At 41.5% G+C, this 21,240-nt stretch overlaps 2 protein-coding genes across 3 annotated transcripts in view; one reads left to right on the forward strand and one right to left on the reverse strand.

Annotated features, from left to right (window-relative positions):
• LOC144072730 (teashirt homolog 1-like) overlaps positions 1-7,468 on the reverse strand; it is a 38,865-nt gene extending 31,397 nt beyond the window's left edge. Inside the window, exons 1-2 of one of the 2 annotated variants that reach the window (XM_077597988.1) lie at positions 7,326-7,468; positions 2,717-3,256 (exon numbers count right to left, since the gene is read on the reverse strand). In XM_077597988.1, coding sequence (XP_077454114.1) covers positions 2,717-2,756 — 40 coding nt within the window. In that variant the 5' untranslated portion in view covers positions 2,757-3,256; positions 7,326-7,468. Of the gene's footprint in view, positions 1-2,716; positions 3,257-3,458; positions 3,881-7,325 lie in introns of those variants that run through there. The other variant, XM_077597987.1, reaches the window with a different exon arrangement.
• On the forward strand, positions 6,615-10,959 carry LOC144072732 (prostaglandin reductase 3-like). The gene is made up of 2 exons (XM_077597991.1): positions 6,615-7,199; positions 8,900-10,959. Exons 1-2 carry the CDS (start codon positions 6,910-6,912, stop codon positions 9,828-9,830), a joined length of 1,221 nt encoding a protein of 406 aa, XP_077454117.1. The 5' UTR covers positions 6,615-6,909; the 3' UTR covers positions 9,831-10,959.
• Positions 10,960-21,240: the final 10,281 nt, after the last annotated feature.

A 21,240-nucleotide genomic window follows, 5' to 3' on the forward strand; every position in this document is an offset into this window, starting at 1 on the left:
GCGGAAGGTTTGGCGAGGCCTTTCTAAAGGTCATTAACTGGCATTGTCTCCTGACGTGATTAGTCAGGTAGCAAAGTCCATTTGTCACCTGCACAGGCAAATTGAGTTGGTGCTGCACTAGGGGCTATGGGGACTGTATAATATCAGCTTGATTACATCAAGGCAGCTGCGGACTTGACACCTTACTGAATTTGTCAGCATTAATCGTTAGGGCCTGTCACAAATCCATCAGCTGCACAGATAATTAGGACTCTCTCTAATGAAGCCGACGGGTATAGCAACCTTAGCCCCATCACTTCCTCCTCTGAATGTGTACACTCGCGCACACGCAAACGTACTCTTTTCATAATTACCATCATGTGCTGCAAAAAAAAAAAAAAGAATAAAATGTGTCCCGCCTCATCTTCCTATTTAAAATCATACTCTTGGTAAAAGAATAAACACTAGTCAAGTTTTTTTTAAATCTCTCTGTTCAATTAAGTCATTCAATAATACACTGAGTCCATAAATGACATAATCAGCACCCATGGCAGTAAGAATATGAATAGATTTGTTTTAACAAAATGTGTCGTGAGACTTTTTGACGCACTTTAAAAAGAAGGAAAAAACAAACAAAAAAATCACTTTTGTATTTTTGAGTTACTTTGAAAGAAAATTGAATTAAGAGCTCAATATCAACTACAAAAAACTATCCGTAATCATATTAGGGGATTCAGAAAAATGTCCTATGTTTGAAATAAAAATATTGTAATTTTAGATTTTAACAACAAGGTTTCAAATATATTTTGTTGAAAACAGGAATGTGATATTTATTATCAGGCATGCATGAGAAAATTGGGAGCGCGAGTAGTACAAAATGTTTTACTCAATGTGCATGATATGCATAACGGTTCAAACTTAATTACTGGTCAGAATATTAAAAAAATATAAATAGTGCAATGTACACAGTAATTACTTCAAAAAATCATAATAAATAATTATCACTTCATAATACACTTTTTAGGTTTGATTTTAAAAGAATCTAAAACTTAAGCAGTCGCCTAACTATACTATGGAGGTATCCACAGTATCAGCTCCCTTTGGGGTTTTGTGTTAGTCTGTTGTGTGTGTGGGTGTGTAAATGTTACTTAGTGCGTTTAGAATCAAGGGAGACTGAGCGGGTGGTATTACAGTTTGACTGTTTTGTTGATGGTAAAATAGAAAATCCAGGATGTCATATTGTAATAGACCATTACAATAGATGATGGCACTCAGTGGACAATGTGAGGGATCAATGGGGTGTGTGATACGAAGGGGGAGTTAAGGGGTCAAAGAGATGTCATGTTTTCATGCGGCGGGCTAATGAGAGTAACTCTGATTCCAACGAGGGTGACCTTTTCCAGAGGGGGTATTTTATTGAAATAACCAAAACCCCGACAAGCACACATACACTCAAGAGAAGAAAAGTCTGCCTGCATTTGCCTTTCTCTCAGACTCTGGGCCAGAATTCACGGCTTTGCTAGAAAGACAGACAGCAATAAGTCGATTGTGAGCACCGGTTGCATGTTCATTACTCCTTCACATCATCTTCATCATCATCATCATCATCCTTCTGTACATCAACAGCAGCAGCTCTACATTTTAAGAGATAAAACCTGCCGAGTTCAAAGTCTTCGGCGGCTGGCCCTCCTCTTCGACCCGCTTTGCACCTCATATTTCAAAATCTCTTTAAAATTCTGTAACTGTCTTTTGTTCACTCCAGTTGTTAATGCCTAACTTCAAAGAGTTGGCCTCATTAGCACAGAGGTAGAAACCCCTGTCACTCATTTACATTTGTTTAAAGGCTGCAGGGAGACGAGAGGAAAAACAGGGGGAGTCCAGATCCAAACCACTAGAAGTCAATGGTGTCAGCCCTCTGCCAACACCCGGGTTTATCAGCTGGCCACACAGTAAATATTAGACTCCCCTCCAGCACTGGATATCGATTACGATACTGCACTGATTCTTGGAGAGGATGAAGGGTGAATTTGGCTGGGAATACAAAATCTAAAACCTCAGTATTTATTTGAGTTGAAAAAAATGACAGATTTGTTTGTACAGGTGAAATTTTACAATTAAGCGCTAAGCATGCACACAATCTTTTGTTTTAAATTTTACTTCCCAACCTCAAAATCCATTTTCCTAACCTGATTCAAAACTTTTTTATGATCCATGCTGTGACAACAGGAGTTGAGTACTAAACCTGACAGAGCACGGCTGCCTTTCTAAAAGAAGTTATTGAAGTTTATCAGGAATTGATAGATCAGAGAGTCCCAGGTGACAGGCGATCAATCACCAGTCAAATCAAGGATGGCAATCCTCTAATAAAATAACACACGCAAAAAAGAAACGCCTGTCGACAGTTTCTCCACTCATCATGAGTCACATTTAGGCCTCAAAAGCTTCCTTTTATCATCCCCAAAACGGCAACAATCAGTTTAAATTACCATCCCTAAAACAACCCTGTCAATCAATAATTGAAGAGAATCAATGCACAGAAATGGATGCCATTTCTGCAATTATGCATGAATAACACACGCAATTAGTAGTGCAACTATTTAAAAAAAATGCAATTCAAGAGCTACTTCATTATTTTTAGCATGCAACACGACTATAGGAATGTAATGGGAAATGGATAAACTGCATAGAGGTATGTTTTTTTTGTTTGATATGTGAGTTATGTTGCGGCGGGTGATACCTGCTGATCGACGCGGTTCTTGCTGCTTTCTCCTCGGCATAGTGACCGTCAGCCTCCACAGTGTCTCTCATGCAGGAATTACAAAGAACTCAAGACTGTCAGTGGTGAAGAATCATCCCTTTTTGGTGGGAGAGCCTTTTGATCTCGGAGCTGAAAATGTCAGTCTTCTCTTTCACACTGGCAGATATTTTTAGACGTAATAGCTGGATCGGCTCCAGCGACGTGGAGCTGAAAAATTACGAACGGATTGACGCAGCTCGGGAGACCTTCATGTCCATCAAAGATCATCTTCTTTCATCTCCCTCGTGGCCATGTCGGAATTAAGAGCGGAAATCTCGGGACCCAAAGTTTGTGATTTGGGGGGTGAAAAAATCCAAATCTTCAACGCTCTTTGTACGGAGCGGTAGTTTTACTGTACTTTTTTTTACACACACACACACACGGTAAAAGTAAAAAGAATAAATAAACAAAACAAATAAGTCCGGCGTGAACACTGTTGATAAGAAACGAGTCCTCTCAGTTTCCTTTTAAAGCAGAACCCTAAAAGAAAGGAGAAAAAAGACAGAGGCATTAGATGCGATAATGTCCGTCCCGTCACCATTACGCCACCTCAGCCGGGATCCAGCCTCACTCGTCCGGCGAAGACTTTCCCTCCCTCCCGTTCAACCCACTTTCTTTCGTCGTGAACAAAAAACAAACAAACAAACCAAGAAACAAACACAACGATCGCCTGCTTTCTTACCTAGCCTCGCGGAGTGGTGCAAACGATCATCTCATTGCATCTCGAGGACATAGTCGCATTTTAGAGGAGGCTCTTTTGATGCGGCGAGAAGGAAGGAATCACTTGAACAAGACGCATCCAAAGCTTTCGCCAACAACACATCTGATCGACATGGACTACTAACACGTTTGTCTCTTAAAAAAACGAGGAGGGGGACAAGCGAGGGAAGGGGGGGCAACTCCGGCGACAGATGCGAGCTCTTTTCCCCTCCTAAAAAGTAAAATTTGAAACACGGCGGACCGAGAAGCGATTTCAGACCGTCTCAACTGATAGACAGACGCATCGAGTGGCTTTTCCTGCTACATTTTTACTCCTCCCATTCTCCACAAGCGTCACCCCTGACAGAGGAGGCTACCTGTCAATCTTTTTAATTGTCCTGTCCCTTTACCCAACCAACTCTCCTCTCTCCCTCCCTCCCGGACTCCCTCTATCCCTCCCTCTCCCCCACTCTCTCTCTCCCACTCTCTCTCTCTCCCACTCTCTCTCTCTCCCACTCTCTCTCTCTCCCACTCTCTCTCTCTCCCACTCTCTCTCTCCCACTCTCTCTCTCTCCCACTCTCTCTCTCTCTCCCACTCTCTCTCTCTCTCCCACTCACTCTCTCTGTCCCACTCTCTCTCTCCCACTCTCTCTCCCACTCGCTCTCTCTCCCACTCGCTCTCTCTCCCACTCTCTCTCTCCCACTCTCTCTCCCCCTGTCTCCCTCTCTCTCTCTCTCTCTTCCTCTCTCTCTTCCTCTCTCTCTCTTCCTCTCTCTCTTCCCCTCTCTCTTCCCCTCTCTCTTCCCCTCTCCCTCCCTCTTTCTCCCTCCCTCTGCTGTAAAAAGCAAATCTGACAATAGGGCTCATCTGATTCTCATGTAGCCATTAAAAGCACACAAACAACAACCTCCAGGCAGATGGAAATGTTTTCACTACGTCATTATAGTGAGACTGTAAAAGTAGAAGAAAAGCAACAAAGACCAAATCCAGAATGTACTCCACGTGCAACAGTAAAATGTGGTTTACATTTGGATAACCCAACAAAAAGCAAACAGATGCATATTCAATTAGTCAAACGGGCTCATGTTAGGGCGGCCCAGCGGATGAATAGTTAGCGCATCACCCTCACAGTGGGGGACCTGGGTTCAAATCCAGGTCGGTCTACCTGTGTGCAGTTTTCATGTTTTCAGGGCTTGCGTGGGTTTCCTCCAGGCACTCCGGTTTCCTCCCACATTCCAAAGACATGCATGGTAGGCTGATTGGACACTCTAAATTGATTCTAGTTATGAGTGTGAGCGTAAATGGTTGTTTGTCTCCTTGTGCCCTGTGATTGGCTGGCCATCAATTCAGGATGTCCCCCGCCTCTGCTCCAAAGTCAGCTGGGATAGGCTCCAGCACCCCCCGTGACCCTAGAGAGGATAAGGTGGTTCAGAAAATGAGATGAGGCTCATGTTACAAGTGTTTGTGTATAATGGGCACCGCATCACGATTATAACTTATTAGTTGCCACTAAACATCTAACTTGGATGTCTAAAAGCATTATTGGCACCGGAACACGAGCATTTAAAGCCAGTTCAACCAGTTTAAATGAATTGGATGTCCATTGTTGTCAGTGGCAGAAAATGAGACAACTAAAGGCAAAGGCAACATCCCAATGGAAAGAATGTTAATAAATAAACTGGGGGTTGGGGGGCGGCATTTACATGATTTCTAATAGTGGAGGAAAAACATAAATCAAAGCTCCTTTTTCCAGAAAATTGCCCCTCTGGCATGTGAGCAGAAGTTTTACGAGTTATAGTTCTATTTTAGACATTTAAAGCCAAATTACACAGCTTTCCTTGTTAGGTCATTAATACCCCTTTTCATATGTATCGGTGCTTAAATCTATCAGTGTGTATATGCGTGGGTAAATGTCTATCCTAGTAAATGCAACCAATGAGTTAAATACAGTTTAAAAAAAACTTTAGTGTGTTATTGGTGGGCAAAACCAGAGGACATTTCTGATTTAATTAATATTTATTTTCCACATGATTTTATTGAATATTTAACTTATATGAAATGTGAAAAAATAGAATACGTAATTCATTTATCTTTTATGCTGCTTATTATCACAAGGGTCTTGGAGGTGCTAGAGCCTATCCCAGCCAAATATGGACAACAACTCAATTCTTCACCAACCAATCTCAGGGCACATGGAGACAAACAACCAATCACACACACTATGGACAAAGTGAAGTGTTGAATCATCCTAAAATATATGTTTTTGACAAGAAATTTGAGTACCTGGATACCTGGACAAAACCTGCACAGGCCTAGGGCAAATACTCAAACTTCACACTGGATGGCCAGTGCCCGGGAATTGAACGCTTGATTTTGGAACTGTGAGGCAGATGTGCTAACATTACGCGGTGAAGAATACTACAATGATTAATAATGTATATAATTATCAGTGGTGGCCCAGTGGATGAGTGGTTAGCATGTCGGCCTCACAGTTCTGGGGTCCTGGATTCAAATCCTGGTCAGTCCACCTGTGTGGAGTTTGCATGTTCTCCCCGGGCCTGTGTGGGTTTTCTCCAGGTACTCCGGTTTCCTCCCACATTCCAAAGACATGCTGATTGGACACTCTAAATTGCCCCTGGGTATGAGTGTGGGGCGTGATTGGCTGTTTGTCTCCTCGTGCCCTGCGATTGGCTGTTTGTCTCCTCGTGCCCTGCGATTGGCTGGCCAGCAATTCAGGGCGTCCCCCGCCTCGGGCACGATGTCAGCTGGGATAGGCTCCAGCACCCCCCGCAACCCTAGTGAATAAAGCAGTTCAGAAAATGAGATGAGATAATTATCAGTGAAACCTCCAAAAAAATCCACATATGGGGACATCTCATTTTGAGACATGGCCTATGTTGTGGACGCCATGTTTTTGTGGGGTAAGTTCTGTTTAGTTTTTGTTTGTTTGTTTTAGAATACCAAATACAGAAACAGTCCCTTGCCCGATATGTTTTTTCTTGTAACGTTAGGTTGAAGTGGAAAACACGAGTCGCTTAGTGAGAAAACGGAGGAGTAGATGTGCTGGGAACCGAGGATTGATTTGTTTCACCCTACTCGGAAGTGAGTGTCGTGTCCGGGGAGAAGAGGAAGGGGAAGGGGGAGGGACTCCAGCAGCGACGCCGACTAGCGTGGTTGAGTCGCTGCTGCTCCGCGACGCTCGCCGCAACCAAACATTTTGTGCGAAATACTCCACGTATGGACGAACACGTTTAGCATAGGCAAACGAGAACGTCGCCACGCGGTTCTGTCATGTTTGTGTTCGGATAGAAGCAGCGTAAACAGCTCGTTTGAACAGAGCGGGGCCTTCTTATGCTGTCTCCGCGAAGGACGAGCCTAGAACAGGCTAAGCGCCGTCTCGAGTTGCCGTGAACTTTGTCACATTTCGAGGGCAATGTCCACTCCGTTGTGGGCGAAAAGTACTCGGAGGGCGTTTTTGTTCTCATTCTCCCGCTTGAAACGGAGAGGCATCGACTCACTTTCTGGACTTCTTCCGGTTCCGAAGCGCCCCATCATCGACATGTCTTACTCTGCGCACTTCATTGATTTTAAAGGGTCCTCCATACCGAGCACTATGAAAAAGGTGGTCGTAAACAAGCTGAGTCCCAATTTTCGAGAAGCCGCCTCGGTGCAAACTGTTCCGGTGCCGACGCCCGCGGACGCCGACTTACTGGTGAGAAATCGGTAAGTTGTCATTTCTGCACGTTTCAAATACAAACCACCGTGTCTGTCTGACTATGTGTGTATTATTATTATTATGATGATGTGTTCACAAGTTGGTAATGAAAGAAGGGGCTTAGTCTTACTTGCCTTGATTCAGCCATGTCCACCAGAAGCAGCAATCATCCACATCACAAGATGGCAAAATACGTGAGGAATAAGAGCTGTACTGTAATTCCAAGTTCCGCCCTCTCTGCATTTGTCTATCAATCCATCTCGGCATCTCTCTCTCTTTTTCTCTCTCTCTCCCCCCTCTCCCCTTCTCCTCACGTCTGTCGACGTCACCAACCTGCATACACAAAGTCATGGGGGGCCGACTGGTACCAGCAGATGAAATGATGGACGAGGTGGTCCACCTTCTTTTCCCATTTTCAAAGGAGCAGAATACTGGTCACTCTGCCTAATGGCAATTTTCGCATGTTTCTGCAAAATTCACTTTTATAGAGGTTAGAGCGAAACATAATGGAGTTTGAATTTGTAAATCCTGCCAAAAGCAAAATTCCACCCTTTAAAAAAAAATAGATCTACATACTTGACCTGAGGTTTTATGTTAGATACGGCTTTCACAGTCCGCTTAGGTTTTATACTGAAGCATTTACAGCCCAATAAAATGTAGTTTTTCACCAGTCTGAGTGAAGATTACACTATAGCCTTCAGGATTGTGATTATATTCTTGTAAATGAACACCTTTGACCATCAAAGACTTAGCAGTAGTTGGACGTGGTAATATCGCGCTTGTGTTTCCTAGCTGTTTTGATGTCAGGAAAAGGAGGTCGGCTGAGTAGGTGACAATATTTATTCCCCCTCTTTTCTTTTTTATAATATGAATCTTATGATATCTCACACAAATGGTGGGGAGTCCATGACGTGTCTGATAATCCTATATAAAGGATTAAACACGTAAAGAAATAAATAAAATTAAGAGTGCATGAAAACAATGTGAGACAAAAATGGAAGAGTATCATTTATTAATTTTTTTTTCTCATTGTTGCCTTAGTCAGGAGCTGCAATTTCACATTAGATCAGCCCTTCGTAGTCTTGACAATTTGTGCTTTTACATCATCAAAAGGACAGTTTTTTACTTTTATATTTTGTATTTTCTATTTGTTTGTTTTAAGAACAAAATCTAACTTCCGAGCGCGGAGTGATAAAGCTGTATATTTAAGCCCGTTCTGCTAATTTGACCCCGTCTAACCTTTGTGTTCTCAGTTTTGCCTGGTACATTTTATTCCTTTCCTAATCATTGTATTTAGTCACCTTGACCCAGCTCTTGCCTGCAGACTGTTTATCTGCACATGCTACATGCACATTAATGAAAGACAAATACTGATCTGAAAGATCTTTTATTTTTGACTTCCCAACTCTCACATGTTTGCCATCATCTTGCCACAGATACAAAACAGTCAGCCTTGTGTTAAAGTAACTATGTATGTTTTAAGAGTGCTGCCTTTCATATGTCTGAAGGCTATGAATCATCATATCATGCATCATGTTGTTTTGATAAAAGCATTCATCGTCAGTTGATTAGGAAGCTTTCTGCAAGAGAGAAAGCAGATAATTTCCAGAAAAAAAAATCCAAGCGCAGATACATCCCGAGACAGATCATTGTGTGAACTATTTGTCTCATCTTTCATCGCAAATGTGTTTTGTTCATTGTCTTTCAGTTTTGTGGGGATCAACGCCTCCGATATTAATTATTCAGCGGGCCGTTATGACCCGACGGTGCGACCTCCCTTCGACGCTGGATTCGAGGGTATCGGCGAGGTGGTGGGCCTCGGCCTGAGTGCCAGCTCGCGATACACTGTTGGGGACTCTGTGGCCTACTTCAGCAATGGTGCCTTTGCTGAGTACACCGTGGTTCCCGCTAAGAAAAGTGTGCCCGTCCCTTCGGTGAAGCCCGAATTCCTCACTCTCCTGGTCAGCGGAGCGACTGCGTACATTGCCTTGAAGCGTCTGGGCGACCTGGTTGAAGGCAAGACAGTTCTGGTCACAGCGGCCGCAGGAGGAACGGGACAGTTTGCAGTCCAGATTGCCCAACAAGCAGGTTGTCACGTGATCGGGACCTGCTCATCTGACGAGAAAGCAGGTTTCCTTAAGTCTATCGGGTGCCACAGGCCAATTAACTACAAAGTGGAGGATTTGGCCAAGACCTTGAAGACCGAGTACCCAAAAGGCATTGATGTGGTTTATGAATCAGTCGGGGGCAGCACCTTAGAATTGGCCATTAACTCTTTGGCTAATAAAGGTCAACTGATCATCATTGGCTTCATCTCCGGTTACCAGTCCGCGTCAGGAATCCCGCAGTTCAGAGGTGCAACGGTACCCGTTAAGCTGCTCCAAAAGTCGGCTAGCATTCGAGGGTTTTTCCTTCCTCACTTTATCAGTGACTACAGAGAGGCTCTGACTAGCATGATGCAGATGTTTGCCACTGGCAAACTGGTGTGCGAGGTGGATTATGGGGATTTGGCTCAAGAGGGGAGGTTTGTTGGCCTGGAGTCAGTCTTCCGAGCTGTGGACTACATGTATGCAGGAAAGAACTTGGGCAAGGTTGTGGTAGAAGTGACACCTCAGTCCAATATTAATAGTAAACTGTAAATGATTTGCACCAAAGAATTCTATTATCACTTTACAATATCAACAATGGAAATATGACTGGCAATACGACTAATTTGCACCGACTATTTTGTGAAATTGGCAGCTCATCTTTGCAAGGGCTTTCAAGACACGTGTAGGACACTTTTTAGATAATCAAAGTTATCACAGTTTTTAAGTGTTGTTTAATCAGTGTGGGGATTTCACATCAGATTTTCATGTCAGAATTTTTTTTGCATGCATTTAAAAGTATAGCTTGAATTCATAAATCTAAACTCATACAGTTTCTGCTGCAAAATGGTTGCTGTGTTTAATGTTCAATCCCACCCAGTTTCACACCAAATGCCCCACTCTGCTGGCTTTTAGCACTCTCCAGCACTTCATCTACCATAAATATTTTATAGACTTCATTGTTTGTCTTTTAGAGGCTTATGTGGATATGTCAAAAGTGAATACTGCTCCAGGTGTGCCTGATATTTTATTACCTGTGTGTAGCTGACAGAAACACAGTCCACACAATCAATCTTTGCCTTCACATGCCCCAAAGCTGCACCTAATAAAAATGTGTCCAGTTAAGTAGCAGACAGACTTAAAATGCCTGTTTGTATTGCAAACAGAAAAATGTATTTTGTAATGAGTTGTTTTGCTCTACTTGCCCTTTGACACGTAGTTTACTTGCTATGGTGTGTATTATAAAATAAATTTTCTTGGGGCTTATAGTAAATTCAACATAAAGCCTTAAAACATTTAAAAAAAAATAGTTTATCATAGCAATTATTAAATAAAAATGACAGGAATGGCCTTAGCCCTAACGCACTGTGAACATGTTATTTCCTTATCCAGGTGGGCGCTCACATTGCAAGCCAATGTGATGTACTTTACAGTTGTGACCGAGTGTGCACGCTGGCAAACTCAAGCAGATGGGACAGCAAATCACAAACCCAGCCTGTTAAATTTGCTTCAAATATGTGGAACAACTCGGGATAAGTGTGCAAATTCGAATTTGCTATTGTGATTACTGTTTATTTGAGGTTTGAAATCATTTACATTATAATTAAAAAGTCAAAGTTGTCTCTTACCAACTGGATGGTGTAATGAAGGTGAAAATAAAACGAGTGATCGAAACCACAAACAGTGATCATTTAATTATCGCAATCACCTCTGACATGGTAACACCTTAGTTACTTGAGCATTATTAGATAGGAAAACAACTGACAAAAGGTGAGCGAGGTGAGATGGTGCACATGGATGTTTAGATAAATTTAGCATGCTTGACTATTGTTTGCATCTATGTTGCATGGAAATGAGGAGGCCAGGTTTAGCATCTCTTCAATTAACAGGAGAAGTCTTGTCTCTGCGTCCTCCAGGGCCCACCTGTACCTCGGCTGATTAGTGAGCAGTCACAGCCCCAATTAGAGAACACAGGAATCTGGAGAGACAACACTCTTTATTTAATTGGATTGTGTTGCAGACAGAGACTCCTTACCTGCTACACAGGGAAGCAACCTGGAACTTTGGAGTAAACAAGACATTAAAGACAAAGAATGCCTTTTCAGGGGAGTGTCTGTGTAATACCGTAAATGTGTTTAAATAATATATATATATATACGTATATTCATTCATTTTCTTAAACGCTTAGTCTCACCAGGGTCACCGGGGTTGCGCCCAGCTTCACAGATGTGGGGTCGAGGGTTCGATCCTCACTGTGTAGGTTTTCTCTGGGTACTCTGGTTTTGTCCTACATCCCAAAACCATGCAGGGTAGGCTGGTTGAACACTAAATTGCCCCTAGGTATGAGGGAGAGCATGAATCGTTATCTGTTTCCTTGTGCCTTGCGATTGCCTGGCTACCGATTCATCATACAGTAATACTGCGTGTTGTCTAATTTGTGCGACATATTGAACTGAGAGTCAAAAAGTTGAAAAAAACGGTTCAGCTATATGCTATTATAATGTAAGCCAAGAAAAAAAATGAATGAACTTAATCATGAGGTCAAATAAAGACTATCCATGGTGTAGCGCTTGTTCATAAAATCGAAAGTTGAATGGATTATTTTCCTCATTTGCAATTATACAAGTAATAATGTTAAACCCAAAAGGAAGAGCTTTCTCTCTTCATTACATTTATTTATTTATTTTTCTACTCAGGTCTCTGCATGCTGTAACATGTGGCATGAAACAAAGACATCATCGCTGTTGTGTGGACCGCCAGATACCTAAGGGACATTGGCTGACTGTTGGTGCTGCCAGACAGTCCAGTTTCTTTCCCTACAAGTCAGTCAGACACCCTCAACTCCCCAACTCCCACAGCCCCCGTCACTCTTGCCGCTGTCTAATTACCAAACCTAAAACCCCACTCAACTAATTAGCCACAGCAGACCCAGGAACTGTGAGTAAAGGTAAGGAGATGGCTTCATTCACGAGTGTGCCTGCGTGTGTGTGCTCATGTGACAGAGACAAGAAGATCTAAATGGAATATTTCAGACTTTTTAAAGAGAGCCCATCTCTCAGCCTATTAAGGTCATTTATTAAGCTCTGCAGAAGCTAGTGAGGTTTGGATGACAGAATGATTGGGAATGTATTTATTGAGGCCAAAGCCTGCACATCCACTGCATTTTCCTTTTACTCCACGTACTTTCACATCAGCTGTTCAGGATAAGCGGAAAAATGCAGTCAGTATGGAACCGCCATTTGTGTAAGTATTTACCAGGAGGCAAAATAATGGAATCAAATTCCTCTTATTATATTTGCAAGAAAGTGTCATTTTTTAATCTCACCCCCGGTACTCAGTGATTGGGGTGTTGGACGGGAGGGTGCGCAAGTCATTGGCTTTTTGTCAGGGTTGTGCTAGTTGCTGCCATGTAAAGTACCGTACCACTGAAAAAGACCCAAATCGCTTCTAGGGAAATCGGCAGCCATCAAACGTGACACTTATGACATATACAATTATGACTGATATGCTTAAGAATTAATTGGTGGTGTTAGCGGGCACAGAAGATGGAGTTGTGTGCATGGTCCTATATATAGTAGCGATGAACTGGGATTGTGTGAAGAATTCATCTGTTATAAAAGCCTGTTCTTGCAGAGCGTTCACTAAAGTTAATCAATAAACATTGATTTGGGGGTTTTGAAACACATTTTTTTATTGATGCTTGGAATAATTTAAATTCGAAGTAGGCACACCTATCAAAATCTATTGAGATTAAGTACAAGAACTGTATCACAAAATAGACATTTCTATACAAATGTATATGGATATAATTTGAAACGATGATTGATAGTTAGAGAGGTGTTAATTTATAATATTTATTGCAGATGTTGTCCGCAGCCATAACCAGGGGCAATTTAGAGTGTTCAATCAGCCTACCATGCATGTTTTTGGAATGTGGGAGGAAACTGGGGTACCTGGAGAAAACCCACACAGGTCTGGGGAGAACATTCAAACTCCACATAGATAGACATGACCTGGATTGGAACCCAGGACCACAGAGCTGCGAGGCCGACACGCTAACCACTCGCGCCACCCGGCCTCCCCAATTGTTTTTTTTAACACTCAAATTGAAAATTAAAGAGGACGGTTAAATTTGACAATTTCAAGTAAGGATGAAAGGGGATCATACGCATTTATTCCCTCTTCAATGGCCACAAAACTAAAGAGTTTAATACAGTAAGCTGCATTGTGTGCAGGAAAAAAATGATTACAATTTTGAAGAGACATTTTCTCAAAATTTAAAGGTGAAAACAGAAATAATCAGATTAAAATCATCATATCATTAAAGGTGCAAGCAAGATTTTGTCAAATCAGTGACATGGATTTTGGAATAAAACAATACAGTGGTACCTCGAGATACGAGCTTAATCCGTTCCGGGACTGAGCTCGTATGACAAGTTACTCGTAACTCGAGGTAAAGTTTCCCATTGAAATGAATGGGAAACAATTTAATTCGTTCCAACTCTCTGAAAAAAACACCAGAAACAGGATATTGGACTAAAAAAAAATGTTTTATTTCTTATAATTCGCCATATATTGACAAAGTAATAAATAACGAGTGGTTTAATAGAAATAAAGTGTTTAACCTAACTAAAATTGGCCGGATTTCGCCGAGGGGAGAGGGGCTTCGTTTTTTTTTTCCCTCCACACAACGCACTCGTAAACAGAACAAACACTCCACCCTCACGTTCGCTATCGATGGGCTGTTTGCTGTCGTACTATTCCCTTCAAAATATTCCGAAAATGATGCACACAAATGTCCTCACAATCGGAGAACGCACGACCACTTGCCAACGAGCAGCAAGCAGTCTTATCAGCGATCGCCCCGCTGCTCATCTTCTTCTTCTTCTTTTTCACCTCAGGCGCCTGAGGATTACCCTCAGCAGCGCTAGGGCTGCCACTGGAACACGGATAAGTTCATCCAGGGAGTTGCCCAAGCCGCGATGGTAGCGTTCGGTCATTAAGGCCGGACAGCGGAGCCATAAGTGTTCAGACGACTCTGTTTCCTCGTCGCACAGGCGGCAGCGATCCGAGTCGGATTTCTCATGGGAGCTACAGGGGCGCTGGCTAGCGGCTCCTTTTAGCTTGTAGCATCTGTGTTCGCGTCCCATCGAACGGCGCCTATGATAGAGTTGCTACCGGGGATACTTTTGCGAGCACGAGTATACTTCATTACCCAGAAAGCCCTCTTTTCACCGCGCATGCGCGTTGTGCGTTTCCTGGTCTGAATAGCTCATCCGGTGCTCGTAAATATTGTTATACACGAAAGATATGCCAAAAAAAATGCCATGGCAACCTGGCTTGGTCGCATCACGAAACTTTGACTGCATCACGGGCGAATTATTCGATCGAAATTTCCCCCGTAAGACGAGCATTCCGTATGACGAACGGTCGTATGACGAGGTACCACTGTATTGTAAGATTAAGAAATAAACGAATGCATGCTTGTAGTGATGGGCAAAATATACAGTGACATAAAATTGATATGACTTCTGAAATATCTTTTACTCTTAAATGTATTGAACTACTGGCTATTTTTATTTTTATCAAAATGCAAATATATATTTTTATTTCAATTAGCACTTAAGTGTCACATAACCTTATTACAACTGTAATGTTGTTTATACAGTATAACTAAATACATTCTAAATATTTTTCCTCAACCATAAAATTACAGATTTACTTACTAATTAAACATTTGTGTATAAAAAGTTGGTTTTGAATTTACAATGTTATCAAGTGTGCTGACATAAATCTTACAGATCATCCCAAAAAATAATAATAAAATAAAAACAAAACAGTGGCCTGCTAAAATCTGAATATGAGAAGGCCCCTGCACTAAGATAGACAAAAAGTTGTACACACTTACTTTAGCACTTATTTTTACATTTGCCCTTCAATTAGTAAGCCAAGTCTGGTGGGATAGGCTTGAGCTGACCCAAAACCTTAACAAACAGAAAATAGGTATAGAAAATATAATGCAGTGATCACCGGATTGTGTAAAACTCAACAGCACAAAACAACAATAGCCCCAAAACATACTAAACTTGTTACATGGTAGGTGTTGTCGTGATCCCATAATATAGTTTTCTATAATATTATTGCCTTTACAGGGTTATTTAAAAATATGTAAATGACGGTGTAAAAATAGAAATCTTGTTTTGCCATCCTTAACAACACACGTTGGTACCCTAATTGAATCATTTTAAATGAATTCAAATGAAGTTAATTGACATTCAGTATATCTGCAAATCTCTTCTGTCTAGCTTTCTGATGAAAATTATTTATATTATGTAGTAATGATTTATATACTATAATATAGTATATTATATACAGTATATGTAGTATTTCTATACTGTAGTAATTATTTATATACTATATTATAGTATATTATATATAGTATATGTATTATTTCTATATTGTAGTAATGATTTATATACTATATTATAGTATATAAATCATTACTACAATATATTAATACTTTTCATCAGAAAGCTAGACAGAAGAGATTTACAGATATACTGAATGTCAATTAACCTAATTTGAAGTAATTTAAAATGATTCAATTAGGGTACATTATCGAGGTGTGTTGTTGTTAATGAAGGAAAAACAAGATTTCTATTTGTACATATTTTTAAAAATCCCTGTAAAGGCAATAGGAATCATGCCAACATTAAGTATAAAGAATATAAATATAGTAAATGAAGCCTGTAACAAGATTCCAAACTCTAAAATACTATGTCTGAACACCTTTATCTCTGGAAACAATACATAGAATGCTAGTATGGTCACGGCCAGGGGCTAAAGCTTCGACACAACATTGCTTGAACAATATCATACAATTTCATTTTAAATACATACCCTATGATTAAAAAAAAAAAAATAATTCTATTAGCCGTCTGCACAACCTGATAAAAGATGCAAACAAACAGACGCACACCACATTTATCATTTTCACACCTATATTAACCCTTTGTCAACTCTTGATGCAGCCTCGGGTGGGGGTTATCGTCCACCAACTGCATCTGCAGTGATGTAGATATGCATTAAGGTTAGAGGTAAGGACACCATTCAACACTTTTGCTATTAATGACTGTATCCTCCTTGCTGACCGGCACCTCAAGTTCTATTGGCTGCATAAAGAGGAAATGAGAGGCAGTGCTGTGAGGAAGAGAGAAATATGAGCATCCTGTCCACAGGATAATGGACAGGTCCTCAGTCCCGTTCCCCCAGGTCCGCCTGTCCTCATTCTTTACAGGCCGAGAAGGCTAGCCAGACAGCGTTCTCTGTGGCCAAGGACACAAGGGTGTCAGCTACGTCTGGCTAACATCGTTCATCAGGTCGCATCGGTAATGGGTAGCTCACTGTGACAGTGGTCATCAAGACACAAAAGCAAAAGGGCTCATAAACATTACATGACAGATGGCTGGGTGGACAGCTTTGGACACGGTAGGGGGAGGAGGGAGGGACTGTAGGGAGAGTGAGATATAAAATGGGGTTTGTGAAAGAGAGGCAGGAGGACGGAGGTGGAAGAGAGATCTCAGTCTTGTGAAAAGTCTCAAGTGCAGAATGCTTTATGTATGCTCGTGTCCAGTGTCACTGTGAAAGGATGAACTGGAAATCACAAAGCAAATGCTTTGTGGCTGCTGCCCAGCAAAAGAGCTGAGTGCAGTTTAAAGCCATAAATCCGAGTATAATGTGGCAAGAAATCCCAAATCTCTTCTACTGTTAAACATGCCCTGATCGGCTTTGATGCCAGACCACAGGCAAATATCCAAGTGTAAAAACAAAGTTGTGTCAAAATAATTTATGATTGTCACAGTGTTATTAATTTAACCCTACTTATTCTTGTGGCTGTTTGATTCTAACTGAGCATTACAAGGCCGTGGGACTGATATCATATTTTGGATATCATTATACATGGTTATTATGCTGTGGCTTGTCAATGCAATAAAATGCATTGCAAATATTTTTATTACAATCCATTTGCCCATTTTGTGTGGTAGAAATATGTACAAATGGTGTATTATTGCAGTGGTAGCCAGAGTTAAGCCCACCAATGTGAAACTGCTTTTAAGCAGAGAAAGTTCAAGCTTTTGGTGAGTGGAACAAGCCCCCCAGCGCTGATTTGTCAGTGGATTTCATCAAACACATCACTGACACAACTCTGCCTTTGAAGAGTTTGATGGAAAAGCAATGGAGGAGGAGTTGGCCTCAGGAGGTTGCTGTTGTAAATAAATTGTAGTTCTGCAGTTTGAAGTGGAGTAAAAGTAAAGAAATAATTATGGAGGTGGTGACAATGACAAAATGTGAGAAACAGGTTGTGTGAAAATGAGGTGAGGTTGTCAACGACCATCATCGAAGTGACTGTAGAACCTGTCACAGGTCCCATCGGAACGAAGGCAATTGTTGTGTTAGCAACACCTTTTGTCATCTGCTGATGTTTACTCCGCAGTTGCTCATTTGTCTTGAATCGAGTCCAACATGCAGACAATCGTGGTCAAAGCTGACTAAAATGACTCTTGTCACTGTACAATGAAGCCGGAGGCCTCTTGTCTTTGTTTAGTTCAAATCACCTTGCCAACCAGTAATACTCATCCATCCTTTCTACCTGTATAGAAAATGGAAATTAGAATATCCATCACTCGTGCCAAATGTCAGCATGACTGATGGTTTAGTCACAAGATCCCCCTTGCCTCGTACCCTTGTAACTATTTCGGAGTGAGATGTGAACATTATCTAGTGCCATGATCTGATTTAGTCTGCACATATCCATCGAGGAGAGCATTTGGAGTGGATGATGCACAATGTCTGCAAGGAGGCAGCCAGCAGAAGGTTTATGGAAATTTGATAGCGTTAGCTTTTTTGCATAGTTGGACTTGTTATTCAAGAGTGGGCAGGCGGCATGTTTGATATAAGACAATAAGGCACAATCTCATATTTTTGAAGTGTTTCTGTCAAACTGCTCTGAACGATGATGGGAGAATCTGTGCAAACAGGTTTTGAGTGGGGTGTGCTAAAACTAAAATACCAACTGTTCTCAGTGAAAATCCTTTGGTAAATAACGGGAAACGACCCTTGAGAAGGCGAAACGAACGCCAGCGAACACAGACAGACTGTCTATTAAGACAAGTATTTAAACACATAAATAAATTAAAAGATTCAGTGTAAACAGATGAACTGAATAAAATGGAAGCATCAAGCCAATGTTGAGCTTTTGTCAAAAACACTGCCTGGAAGGATATGGCTGTGCAGCTGTGCACTCAAGATGTTCTTTTAAGTGGGAAATATTCATTGTGGATAATGTTAAAATTGTCAATCCAAACACAACAACAACCAAAACTCCATGGTGGTTTCAAATAGACTCCCTCCCTTCCATTTTGTGTGCTTAAGTGTGTGCGCGCACTTTGACGAGATGAAGACAGGAGCCCTAACGCTGCAGGATGGAAAAAGGTGAACAGGAAACAGAAGGTGCCCATGGAGGAGGTATATGACATCTGTCAGGGTGGGTGGGGGACTGCGCACAACCCCCAGACATCCCCTCCATCGGCCGTGGGTCACCCATCGTCTCTGCAGTCGCTGAAGTTGTCACAATACTGTGACACTTCCTTGGCAATGGTGCGAAAGAACCATCAGGGCACGCACGTATTTTGGAATAAATCTATCTTAAGGGAGGGGGGACATTTTGTATGTGGCATTTTTTTCTTCTCAGTGATGAAATGCCAGCGTCCCCCCTCCTCCTTTCATGGCCCCGGATGAAGGAAGGTCAGGTGACATAGCAAGGTCAACAAACAAACAAACAGAAGGAATTAAAACAGAGAAAAGGAGAGTAGAGGAAACATGGCAATGTGTTGTTATCCATGTGACTTTGATGACATGTAGCAGCCATTACTCTCAGTTATGTCCTCTGCCCCCCATTGGCTGCTACAACACCGCCTGGTGAGCTTGCCAATGTCACGTCAACTTGTGCGACTGCAAGGAAGATTTCACCACCATGATTAACTTATTTACTCAATTTATTTACTTCGATTTGTTGTCTTTGTTCAAGGTGGCCTAACCTTAAACCTAAATCTAATATATTTATTGAATTGATCCAATGTCAGTTCTATTTTTATTAATAACTGAGTCCAAAATAACAGTTTATACTTATTTACTTACTGTATATTTAGGTATTGCTGCAAATCAGATTCTTTGTCTGTAAAGGGAAGTGACCATGTGATTTTCAGCCAGTTCCATTGTTACTAAAAAGTTGAAATAAATTTATGCAGAAACATTCAGGGAGTGCTTTCTCGGTATTCTCATTGGTCTAACGATCATAAATGGCCGCACATTTTATAGGAGGACTGGGATAATAGTATAGCTAATATTCTAATTATTTTGTGTCTCTGAGAGACGTTTTTCCCCCCAACTACAGCACCATACAAGCAATTATAAACATTTTGCTTTGCTAATTGTCAGATCACCAAAAGAAAAAGAAAGAAAATATATATTCATTCATTCATTCATTCATTCATTTTCTGAACAGGCTATCCTCACAACGGTTGTGGGGAAAATATACAGTTGTGGTAAAAAGTTTACATACACTTCTGAAGAACGTAATGTCATGGCTCTCTTGAGTTTCCAGTTATTTCTACAACTCAGATTTTCTCTGATAGAGTGATTGGAACAGATACTTTGTCACAAAAACATTCATGAAGTTTGGTTCTTTTATGACTTTATTATGGGTGAACAGAAAAAAGTGATCAAATCTGCTGGATCAAAAATATACATACAGCAGCGCTAATATTTGGTAACATGTCCCTTGGCCAGTTTCACTTCAATTATGCGCTTTTGGTAGCCATCCACAAGCTTCTGGCAAGCTTCTGGTTGAATCTTTGACCACTCCTCTTGACAGAATTGGTGCAGTCCAGTTCAATTTGATGGCTTTCTGACATGGACTTGTTTCTTCAGCATTGTCCACTAGTTCTCAATGGGGTTTAAGTCAGGACTTTGGGAAGGCCATTCAAAAACCTTAATTCTAGCCTGATTTAGCTATTCCATTACCACTTTTGATGTGTGTTTCATTGTCCTGTTGGAAGACCCAACCGCGCCCATGACCCAATCTTCGGGCTGATGAGTTTAGGTTATCTTGAAGAATTTGAAGGTAATCCTCCTTCTTCACTATCCCATTTACTCTCTGTAAAGCACCCGTTCCATTGGCAGAAAAACAGCCCCACAGCATAATACTACCACCACCGTGCTTGACGGTAGGCATGGTGTACTTGGGGTTAAAGGGCTCACCTTTTCTTCTCCAAACATATTGTTGGGCATTGTGGCCAAACAGCTCGATTTTTGATTCGTCTGACCACAGAACTTTCCTCCAGAAGGTCTTATCTTTGTCCATGTGATCAGCAGCAAACTTCAGTCGAGCCTTAAGGTGCCGCTTTTGGAGCAAGGGCTTCATTCTTGCACGGCAGCCTCTCAGTCCATGGAGATGCAAAACACGCTTGACTGTGGACACTGACACCTGTGTTCCAGCAGCTTCCAATTCTTGGCAGATCTGCTTTTTGGTGATTCTCGGTTGAATCTTCACCATCCTGACCAATTTTCTTTCAGCAGCAGGTGATAGCTTGTGTTTTCTTCCTGATCATGGCAGTGACAAAACAGTGCCATGCACTTTATACTTACAAACAATTGTTTGCACTGTTGCTTTTGGGACCTGCAGCTGCTTTGAAATGGCTCCAATTGACTTTCCTGACTTCTTCAAGTCAAGGATTCATTTTTTCAGATCCATGCTGAGCTCCTTTGACTTTCCCATTGTAGCGTTTGTGGGCGTTTGCATCCAATGATCCCTATTTAAATGGCCTCAGAGAAGTCACCAGCTGTAGTCACCCATCACTCACAAGAAATTAAGAGGCCATGCTATAGAGCTCATTTCACTGAC

Source organism: Stigmatopora argus, chromosome 4, assembly GCF_051989625.1.
Source record: "Stigmatopora argus isolate UIUO_Sarg chromosome 4, RoL_Sarg_1.0, whole genome shotgun sequence".
Classification (NCBI taxonomy): domain Eukaryota; kingdom Metazoa; phylum Chordata; class Actinopteri; order Syngnathiformes; family Syngnathidae; genus Stigmatopora; species Stigmatopora argus.